Source organism: Lissotriton vulgaris, chromosome 10, assembly GCF_964263255.1.
Source record: "Lissotriton vulgaris chromosome 10, aLisVul1.2, whole genome shotgun sequence".
In the NCBI taxonomy this organism is placed as follows: domain Eukaryota; kingdom Metazoa; phylum Chordata; class Amphibia; order Caudata; family Salamandridae; genus Lissotriton; species Lissotriton vulgaris.
Window position 1 is genome coordinate 1,081,399,694 of NC_141698.1, and position 11,251 is coordinate 1,081,410,944.

The 11,251-nt window shown below is 48.6% G+C and overlaps 1 protein-coding gene across 1 annotated transcript; it reads right to left on the reverse strand.

The window, feature by feature from the left end:
* Positions 1–220: 220 nt before the first annotated feature.
* On the reverse strand, positions 221–9,435 carry LOC147689354 (glutamine amidotransferase-like class 1 domain-containing protein 3, mitochondrial). Its single transcript, XM_086942160.1, has 4 exons — positions 9,175–9,435; positions 4,367–4,538; positions 3,516–3,717; positions 221–948 (listed from the first exon to the last, which is right to left on the reverse strand). Exons 1-4 carry the CDS (start codon positions 9,280–9,282, stop codon positions 756–758), a joined length of 675 nt encoding a protein of 224 aa, XP_086798286.1. The 5' UTR covers positions 9,283–9,435; the 3' UTR covers positions 221–755.
* Positions 9,436–11,251: the final 1,816 nt, after the last annotated feature.

Below are 11,251 nucleotides of genomic sequence, written 5' to 3' on the forward strand. Positions count from 1 at the left end.
GGCAGCTCTATAAATAAAATAATCACAGCTGTGGGGAAGGCAAGCACTTTCTTTGTGGAAGCACACAACCTCTGCCCATTCCAAACATGTGCTCCTGGCTCCCAACATATGGGCGGAGCCAAAGCCACTCTCCTGGTGGTTCTCACATAACTGTCTGGTTACAGCTGCACTGCCAAGCCACACCATAAAAACAAGATAAAAACACATGCTTATGAGTATAAATGTAAATACATTAATTTTATTCAATACAAAAATACATCAGTGCAGGATTCAGCAGTGCCTTGGACTACACCCCTGGATTAGTGCGCTGTAGTAGTGTGCACTGGGTGTGGCAGGAGAGGGAACTCTGTCCTCCATATTGTGTGCTGCTGTGGAGGCGGCCCTGGTCTCCGTAGTGTATGTGTGGCAGTAGAAGGGACTCTCCTAATCTTCATATTGGGTGTAGTCGTAAAATGCACTCTGGTCTCCATATTGGGTGTGGCCCTGAAATATCAGTCTCTGTTGAAGTGTTTGATAGTTCACGATTCAGTGGGACTTGAGACGCCATGTTGGGTGTGGTAGCAGAGCTGACCGGGGTCCCGCTGTTGGTCGGTTGGTTTGGTGGTACATGGGAGTTTTTCCTGTGTTGAATTTGGGAGCAGGGGTAACTGGTTTCTGCAGTGGGTCTGGTGGTGGTACAGCGGAGTAGGGGGGGGGGGGGGGTCTCTCCATTGGATGTGGTACCGTACAAATGTTGCACGTCATCCTCACTCCGCTCACGCGAGCTTCAGCACTTCCTTCACCATCTCACCAACGCCGTCGAAGACCTGATGGATGGGGGCCTTACACATGAAGGCGCTGGTCGTCACCAGCTTGTTCTTGGCGTCCACGTGCACCTCGTGCACGTCTTTGTTCACGTGCTTGCAGCCCATGCTCTTGATGCCTTGCGCGGTCTGGGCAAAGGGCCACCTGAGGATGAGAAGAGACGTCACTGAATACTGCCTGGAGAGGTACAGGTTGTGCAGACACATCAATGAATATAATCAGATATTACAGCAGTTAGACACACCCAGAAATAAAGGTTACAACACCGGAGGAGGCGGGAAATGGGTCATATCTGTCTTGTGCAGGCAGTTACCAAATGTGGCCCTATCATGAAAGCGTGCAGGTGCAAAGGTCCCAGTGGTGCATTGGTTTTATGAGATTCGACTGTCTAAAGTGCATACATTTAACTTTCAATTTTTCCAGAATTATGGCATGAACTGCAGGCAGCCGAGCCTGGAAACAGAGAGGCAACCACTGCTGACTGTTTCCAAGCCGTGCTGGCTACAGCTCAAAATGCATACGTTACCGGCTGTGGAGGTGCAGAGAAACAGAGCTCCCCTCTGCTCCGGGCCAGTCATTAAGAGGCCGCTGGTCCCAACTGGAGGAAACTGCTGGCAGTGGGGCCTGACTTTGGTCTCATATGCAGACGACACTCAGCTGGCGGTTACGCTCAGCGGGGATGCGGAACAAGATGCCCCCAGGTTTCAGAATGGACTGAAGGCGGTGGCAAGCTGGTTGACGGCAAACTGTCTCCAGCTTAATGCCACCAAGACAGAGATTATGATTGTCGGTAAGAGAGTGGAACTTTGGGGTGACCAATGGTGGCCGTCAGAGTTGGGACCGAATCCGGTGTCGGAACTAAAAAACCTGGGAGTCTGGTTGGATGCTGGTCTTACTTTCGTTGGCCATACCAAGAAAACAGCAGCCTGCTGTTTTGGCCTCCTTTGGGGCTTAAGACCCGTCCTTAAATTCTTCGATGCCCCAACCAGGCAGCTGGTGATTCAGGCCAATGTCATCTCTCGCCTGGATTACGCCAGCTCCCTCCTGGCGGGGGCCAATCTGGCAGAAATTACCCGCTTACAACGGGTACAAAATGCTGCGGCTAGAGCGATAGTCGGCCTGCCCAGATTTTGTCCTGTCTCAAATGTCATTCGCTCCTTGCATTGGCTTCCAGTGAGGAAGCGAATCCACTTTAAGGTCCTTTGTTTGACCTTTAAAATTTTGAAGGGAATAGGTCCCCAGATTATGTCTAGCTTCCTGTCTTTTATGTTCCTACACGCGCTCTGCGTTCCCAGGGCCAGGCTCTCGCCGTGGTCCCTAGATACAGGCTCTGTCGTTCGGGTGGACGCTCCTTTGGTGTTAAAGCTGCAACCATCTGGAATTCCCTCCCGGTTGAAATTCGCCTGCTGGAGGATCTTCTGCTTTTTCGGAAAGCTATTAATACATTCTTGTTTTAGTCATTCTTTTGCGCTGTTTTCTCTGTTCTGTTTCCTGTTATGCTATGTCCTACCTTGCCATTGCGCCAGGACGCTCCTTCGCTGGAGCAGCTGTGCGCATAACAAATACCGATAACATAACAACTGTGTGCAGTGAGAGCAGTAACTAGCACATAAGAAGCGGCAAAACCATTGTATGCACATTATTCCCCATTTTTCCACAGTTATAATCAGGTGGAATATCAAGCCAATAACGATCAAAACTATGGCCTTCATTTATGGGATTTTTGTGTAGGGCAGCACAGTAAGGCACGTTGTTGCGCTGCCATACGACAAAATCCATGGGTGTTGTATAGGAAAACCCACTGCAAAGCCCATAGAACGCCTTCCGGGCACAGAGTAAGGCGACATCGATTTGCACTACATACGCGTACTCAAGATTTATGAAGCCACTCAAAGCCATGCAGTGTGGCTTCATCAATCAAATGGAGAGCCTTATGAGGTGCAAGAGTGATGCAGGCCGCTCAACAAGCCCTTACTGTCATCACCACCCACTTCAAAGTGATGTGTTAGTGTTTGAAAGACAGTAGGGAAGGATGGTTGCATGACCATGTATTATAAGAAATAACACAACCCGATGTGTACGTCATAAGCTCTGTAAAGGAACTTTGTTCTTTCCGTGGAAGTGTTCTGTGACTGCCAATAGCCTACATAATGTATAGATTGCTTGATATAGAGACTGTACAACATCCACCAAGACAGTGTCCATCACATTCTATTAAACGACCCAATCGGACCAGTTTGAGGGTGAGCAAAATGACTTACAGGCCCAAAAATTGTATTCTTACACTATTGGCTGAATGGGTAATACAGTCACTAACATCAGCTAGACATGTGTGCCACCCCATACCCCTTGACCTGTGATGACATCACATGATTGACCCTTTGCCCTACCTCCCACCCCTCAACACCTTAATTACACCAGGGGGCCTTGAGATTAGTTAAAGTGTGTAACCTACAAGAGGTTAATCTGGTGCTTAAAGCCCTGGTTACCTTCTTTGCTGCCGCGGCCTTTATGGACCCTGACAAACGGGGCAGCCATGGCAGTGCCCGGGACACCAAAGAGAAGCAAGGTATAGACTGTCACCCCTGGAGGCCCCTAATGGACATCCCTGGGATGAGCTGTAAGCACCGAGCCCTTGTCATGGACCTCCAGAGGTCACTCTGGGGCCCCCACACCTGCTATGTCATTCTAGGCTCATGACTATCACTCACTCGTCACACTCTGCGTCCTGGCCCACAGTGACCTCACAGCCGGGCAGGATCTTTGCCGCCAACACCGGGGAGATGCAGCAGAGGCCGATGGGTTTCTTGGCGGCGTGGAAGGCCCTGATGGTGTCCTCCACCGCTTGGTTGACAGTGCAGTCCTTCCCGTTCACGGCCCAGGAGCACAGGTTCTTCGCCACCCCGAAGCCACCTGCAAACACAAGCCCTGTTAGAGTGATCTGAAGGGTTGGACAGATGGAGGGAGGAAACAGGAAGTACGTCAACACTTAACATCAGAGAGAGCTCCAGGGTGAGTAGGAGACTGACTGAGATAAGACCCCCAGGTCTCTGGATCCCCCCCTTGCAGAATCTAATCCAATCATCCTGCGGCAGCATCACAGATGGCCTTCAAAAAATGCTCCCACCATCAAAGGTGACCTTTCACCCTCCCTGAACACCTTCAGGAAGGCCCTCAAGATCTGGCTCTTCGGCTAATTGAGTTGCAAACCCCTGCCCTCCTCAGCGCCTTGAGACCCTCAAGGGTGAGTAGCACACTCAACAAATCCCTGATTGATTGACCTGGGCTTTCACAGACTGCTAAAATCACAGATGCCCCACACCAGACAGTTTCTCCACTCGCCATTTGCCCTGCCCTTTATGCACACATACGGGAGTCCCCTGGGAGACCCCTCATTTATCAGGATCAAGAGCTCACTTTACACAGTGACATCTCCCTGGCAACCCCTCATCTATGAGGATCAAGAGAACTCTTCACACATACCACCATCCCCTGGTGACCCCTCACCTAGGAGGATGAAGGCATCCCTTCACACATCGCCATCTGCTGGCAGACCTCTCACCTGGCACAATCAGCGCATCTAGCTCGCTGACACTCAGCAAGGACAGGTCTTTGACGTTGCCCCTGGCGATGCGCCCGCTCTCCACCAGCACGTTGCGTTTCTCTTCTGTGGGCTGCCCGGTCACGTGGTCCACCACGTGCATCTGTTCAATGTTGGGGGCATAGAGTTCTTCCTAAGGAACAGGGCACACAGTGAAGCAGGAAGATTAGTAGCCATACACTCCTTTGTATATATAAATTAATTGTATGTATTTATATTTTCTATAACGTTCTAATGACCAAGCGCTTTACACTGCATGTTCTCAGACTTACACTAGCCCAAAAAGGTGACAAGTGCATGCACATGAAATTTTGGTAAATGCAAGAATCAGCAATGGAGCAGTGCTCAAAAGTGGAAGTGTTCAAATGGGTACAATAAGAAACACCCCCCCACCCAACAGTTCATAAATTCCAATATAGTTTTTAATTATTCCAATAATTTTAGTAGGACAGCCCTGTGATATTGTCGACGTTTCAACCCGACCATTGAATCACAAGGGTACTTCTCCAGGGCAAGTACCATCTGTCACATAACCCCTTTCATGTATTTAATTCTGATCCATACAGGGAAGCGGACCGGTGATGCTAGATTGTGTGGTTTGTCCCACCTAAAGAAAAATCACTACATACCCTGATCTGACCAGTAGCGTAGCAAGACTGCAATGCACCCCGGTGCAAACAGGAAAATGGCCCATTCACCGCTGTGGAGGTAGTAAAATACAGCAATTATCTGGGCCCTGTACCCTCAAGGCTCTGTACCCTGGTGCACCTCACCGGATGGACCATTAGTGGCTTCGCCCCTGGATCTGAAACAAAATTGTTCAGATCCAGGGGCGTTCGTCTAAACCATCAATAGGTCTGTTTTGAATGAATCCTCGGGGACCTGTGGTCAGTCTTTGTATAAACAGAAGCACATAAAAGGCTCAGGACAACAGCCTCTGGACGGGTGTCCTTATGGTGGCAAACATTGTGCTGCAATGCTACACTGCCGACCTTGCAGTGCCCGAGACTGACATCACAGCCCCTGCCACTTACTGATCAGATCTTCTGGGAGTAACCTGGGAGACCATGGGAATGGGGTCACGTCACAGTCCGTTGCACGTCAATAACAGTAATAAGCGTCAGTGGTGTCACTAGGGTTGGTGTCACCCGGTGCGGGTAACTCATGGTGTCACCCCCTCACGGCTTACCACATGGACCTCCTCCGCTCCGAGTCCGCCAGTGGACACAGTTGGCAAATAACGGAAAGCAATATACACTTCTCCCTGCAACCAAGAATTTATTTCTGGTGCCTCCACTAAGGATTTTTGCTAATGGGCATTGATTCTACATCCAGTGTAGCATCTACATCCTGCCACGCAAGACCACTCATAGCGGAAAGGTGCATAAAAAAGTATGGGAACTGGGATTGTGAGTACGATGGGGCAGATCAGCGAGTGTGGGCAGGGGGTCCAGGCAGGTAACTAAAAAGAACAAAATATTCTATAGCTAAAATGTGGTCTTTAACCTACATGTAACTGTATATTAAATGTAATGCAGACACCTTAACCGAACAAGCATTGACAAAACCAATAGGTCTCAAAATAAAATGTGTGTACTCAGTACCTGAGAGTACCGGCACATTGAAAAGACTGATTATGATTATAACTACTTCAGTCCCATGAACAAGCGGGAATAAATCCGCCACAAAAACATCATACAGTGATGGAGAACGGGAAGTATGACGGATATTATATTGGGAGGGAGGAGTGGACTGTGGGACAGAAGTTAGCCTGGAGATCTAGTTACAATTGGTAAAGGATTGATCCATTCAGGGTGCCAGGGAAAATGTAATTAGGTCGTTTTCTACTATGTGGGTGGCTGGGAGCACAATTTCTTTTTTAGCCAGTAGAGGAGTAACTGTTATTGCTAAAAACACTGTTTTGTTGAGAATGAAAATATATTTTCTTTTAAAATTCAGGCATATTTTCACACTGGGGAGATATATACATATATATCCAGCTTTTGAACTGCGGACAAGTCCAGAAGACCTGCACATGGAAGGCAGAGGTGTACCACAGAGGTACCAGACAACTGGCACATGAAGGGCAAGAAGTCCCACCCACCCAACACATAAAGGAACTAAACTATGATTGTAATTTAAAGTAATACCACAAGACACTGCATCCTCTCATTTAGTTGTTATGTGAATATGTATAGATGGTTGATCTTTTTAACACATAAGATTTTAATTGTTTCTTTGAATTTTCAGTGTATATATATTCCTAAGTGTATTTAATAAAGCACCGTTAAAAACGTAATGATTCTGAAAATGCATTAACCACTGACTACTTACTTAGTAACGCACATAATGCATGCCATAACTTATAATGTCACCATGCTAAAAAGAACATAAAGACACAGCATCAACGGAAGTCTAGCCTCAATGGGGTCCACTTTCACTGCAATGACCTTTGTGTGGTAAGTGTGTTAGCCGGAAACCCTGTGCCCAGCCCTCAGCAGGGGTTTTCACAGGCATTAGCCTGCGGCCAGACTCTGTCCATCCCAGAATGGGCGGTCAGCCTTCGGTTAAAGCAGTGATTGTTCTTAGGCGGTGGCATGCAGCAAGGCCCTGCACCTACTGACTGTGGGAAATGCGTGTACGCTTATTAGCAGGAAGCTCTTCTATTTATTTTGTGGTAGTGGATTTAAAAAGAACCTTTGAGTGTAGTTTACATTTTTATAAATACATTGTTGGCCCCTCCAGGCCCATAATCTTTTCTACCCTCTGAAAGAAACTGAACGAAATTTGCACCCTGGACCTTAGTTGAATCCGCTAATAGATTTCGAAATTTTGTTCACATGCATCAATGGTGTCAAAACGGTATCGGCAAATCGAAAAATGGGCTTTAAGTTGAAGGTGCTGCTGAACCATATTTGCACAAATGGCAGCTAAAGATATATATACGATCATGTATAGATGGAAATATATCACCCATGTCTTTTCTTATTCTTATAATATTTCCTTTCTGACCACTAGTGAAAATGCGTGCTTCTGCAACCCTGTGCACGCCCTACTCACAAACAGTGTGCTCCGAGTCATTGTGACTTGTGTAGTACTCATGGCATACTTCTGAATTTCACAAGTGAGCTAGGAATACTCCTGGCTCCTTAAATTCAAGAGAAAGTCATGAGCACTACAAGGGTAAGTGACAAAAAATATTCGTTAGTCGTGCTTCTTGTTTACATTATGCTATATGTATAACATCTATAAGTAATTCTTGGGTATGGCCGCTCAAAGACTGTAGAATGCAACTCATTTGGAGCACTTGTGCTCACCGCTTCCTCCCTGCGTAGGGGGCACGCAGCCGCCCTCCTCTGTGCCAGCCTCCGAGTAATGCCAGCAGGAACCAATGCCCAGGACGGAGGGGGAAGGGGGGGGGGGGGGGGGGGGGTTGCTGCGTAGAATCTCGAGACCCGCCCGTGGTTAGCGTTTACATCACCATGATCTCCGTTTCGGAAGCATTCTTGGAAACGTCAAAAACCTAACCCCTTGCCCTTTTAAAGTTCCTGCCTTTGGCCCGAGCCCTGAACTTTGAAAATCACACCAACTATCGCCCCACTAACCTTTTACTTAGACTCGGCTGTGGTTGTGGCTGGGCCCCTCTGGTAGGGGTTCTGTGAGTCGCCCAGGAGCACTCCCCGGACAAGACTGTCTCCCTGACTCAGTGGGGCGCGTGTGTCAGAGGAGCACAGCGCGGAGGCTGGAAAATATGCTTGTAAGCAGGTGCGCCGATTGGTGTGGCCCCCATGTGAAGGTGTCACCCGGTGCGGTCCACACCCCCTCCCCTCCTCCTCCTCTCCCCTCGACCCGCCCTCCCTAGTGACGCCACTGTTAAGCGTGATGTCACAGGCTCTGGTACTCATACCAGTGTCTGCGCGTAATGCCACGGTACCTGGTGCTGACATCCAGGCGCGCAACACCCGTTGGACACAAAGGGCTTCAGCGCCCCCCACACGTGTGTGTCAGCCGGGCTGAGACACCGACAGCTTCCTCGCACCGAAGCACTCCACGGGTCTTTAAAAGACCCTTTGCATGTTAATTGCGGTTGTTTCGACCCCGTCTTAGAGCCCCTGCAGCTCCCTTCTGCATATTGCCTAAAGATTCAGCCCCCGCCCCCCTTCCTAAATTTTCTTAGCCCCCCACCCCCAACACTTCACCCCCCTCCCCGAAATGTGGCTCTAGTTGCGCCTCAACTGGCATCACAGATCCTGGAAATGACGTCACAGTCTCGTGTAATGACACCACAGTAGCTAGTTGTGATTTCAAAATTCCCGGGCAACTGTCAGCATCCCTCGCAGTGACGCGAACGTGTCTGTCACAGCTCGCGGAAGCGACGCGCGGTCCAAAGGCAGGGACAGTGCGGTACCCTGTAGTGATGTCAACGGCCAGGGGACTTTGTCTGCACCCTTCCCAGTGATGGTGACAGTACAGATCTGATACCTCAAGCTCTGAGAGACTGAGACCCCTACTGTCCCGACGGGACAGACCCGGTTCTGAGAGGTGAGAGCCGCGGTCACAGTAAATAGAAGTTATCCAATTGCATTTTTGCAACTTAAAGATTGCAAAGGTACCATTAGGAACTGTTCGTAGGCAGGTGGGGGCAGCGGAAGAGCCAGGAAGGATGGACGGCAGATTCCAGCTGCCACGGATTCGGACAAGCCCAGGTACAGAGTGGACCAACACCCCCACATGCATGTAACATGTATATCCACAGTGCGCAGCCTTACCTGCGCCCCGGCTCTGCTGAGATGGACCAAAACCGCCGAAGCCTCGTGGATTTCGCTGCCGTCGTACACGCCGCAGCCGGCCAGGATGACGGCCACCTTCTTCACCATGGTGTGGGTGTGCGCACAGCAGGCACAGTCAGACAGACGGACGGACGCAGGGTCAGATGGACGCAGTGTCGGCGAGGGCTCCGGAGGCAGGACAGGCTCAGGTGAGGGGAGCGAGGGCTGGTGTCTGCTGCAGGCGCCTCCGCGGCTCTTATAGGCACAGGAAGGGCGGAGGAGGAAGTGATGGGGCGGTGCTGCGTGGAAGTGCCATAAACCACACCCCCTGTGTGCAATCAGCAAGCACTTATGCCACCTGGGGGTTCCCCTGCAGACGCCTCACCCAGGCTGCTGAGTCACCCACGCTTTGCGGAAATGCGAGAAGCAGGTATTCACCACCTGCCTGTAACAGGAGCAGGTGGATGCAACACAACACAAGAGTTTCGTCTGCACACACAGTTCTGCCCAGTGGTCGAAGTGGGGAAAAAAAGTAGGGGAACTGTGGGTGGAGAATCAGGGGGCGGGAATACCCGAAGATTGAATCAGTGGGCGGAGTCAGGGGCGTGGCTAGAAATAGCAAAACATACACATTTTTAGTACATTTAGCATTTCACTGACCAGTTACAGCTTATAACGTTATTAAATTAAAACAATGGATAAACATGTTTTTTTGAGGTTTAATTCAGGAAAAAGCAAGCACTCCTAGGGAATGCAGGTTTATGTAAAGCTTGTGAATTATAAGCCGGAACAACATGTTACCTTAATGCTTTTACTCTCATTGTTCAGAAATCCATGATTATTTTTTGTCTTAAACATTGAGGTCATGAATACAGGGCTCCTCCTGTACACGTGTTAAGCAGGGCTCAGAAGAGAAAGGGACTCTTCAGGAGAATCTAGACTCATGGAAACCCACAAAGGTTCCTTCATATTCATGTCAGCCAGCTAGCTGCTCAACCATAATATATCAAAAAGAACAACTGGTGGACAGAATGCAGAACAATATCATACATTCACCCCAGTACAGAGATCTGGGCCTAAATCCATTGTTTCTTTGCTCACCATGCCATTCCAGTTTGGACCCAGCCATATGCAAATCAGTCTTGATCCTGCACCCAATGGGAACAGTCCAGTCTGAACTGCCAGGCCAGGTCCTCCCTGGACTGGAATCAAGCATCCTAGGACCAGTCAGTCAGTCAAAATATCTTTATTAGGCTTATTTAAAAACCATACAAAGAGAAGAAGAATAAAAAACATTTCATATAACATTTTTCATAATACACATGATATAGGATTTTAACAACAATTTTAAAATTAGTAATAAACAATTTTTGTTTGGCATAAATATCTAATCTTGACAGACAGCTTTCGCCCTTGAGGCGGCTACCAGAAATTTGGCAACACAAAAGGTAATGTGGGGATTAGGTAGTAATTGTAAGAAGAGCAAAGCCGGTCTCACCTGGGTGAAGCCGGCTACCTTGAGAATTGGCAACAAGAATTTTTTCCTTGGCTCTAAATACAACCCACAAAACATACCAAAATGCATTGTATCTTGCACTGAGAACTGGTCACAGCTACAGGGCGGCGCTAGTTCTGGCTTCTGCCAATTATTAAAAGAGCCTAAATAAAAATGCAGCAAATTAAATCTAAATTTGGTTAAAAGAAACCTGTGGAAGGGGAGTGTAACGAAGCCAAGATATGGCGCGAGTGATGGCGAACTAACCAACAGGCAATGATCCCTCACTGCCGGCTTTGCCAGTTCACGTTCTTCACGGCATATTTCCTTCCTTCCCATGAAAGACTTTTTGACAAAGTCGAGATCTTGAATCCTGATAATCTCTGGGGAGGTAAAAAGCTCCGGACGGCCTAAGTCAGAAAATGCCCTGGCCAAATTGGCCAGCCAAGGGATCTTGTTAGATTTATCGAGGGACAGGACATCGGTCATGATCTTATGGTTTAATGGGAGTTCTTCATTCATCCATATTTTTAGCCAAAGAATCAAAGGAGCCATGCTCAACTTATCTGAAAGAAACTGTAG

Bases quoted from the DNA above. Each gene is read 5' to 3' on its own strand.
- LOC147689354 (XM_086942160.1), bottom strand. From the start codon at position 9,282: ATGGTGAAGAAGGTGGCCGTCATCCTGGCCGGCTGCGGCGTGTACGAC. The intron at 4,539-9,174 runs GTAAGGCTGCGC...CCTGTTCCTTAG, and splicing joins TCAGCAGAGCCGGGGCGCAG to GAAGAACTCTATGCCCCCAA. The intron at 3,718-4,366 runs GTGAGAGGTCTG...TTGTGTTTGCAG, and splicing joins AGATGCGCTGATTGTGCCAG to GTGGCTTCGGGGTGGCGAAG.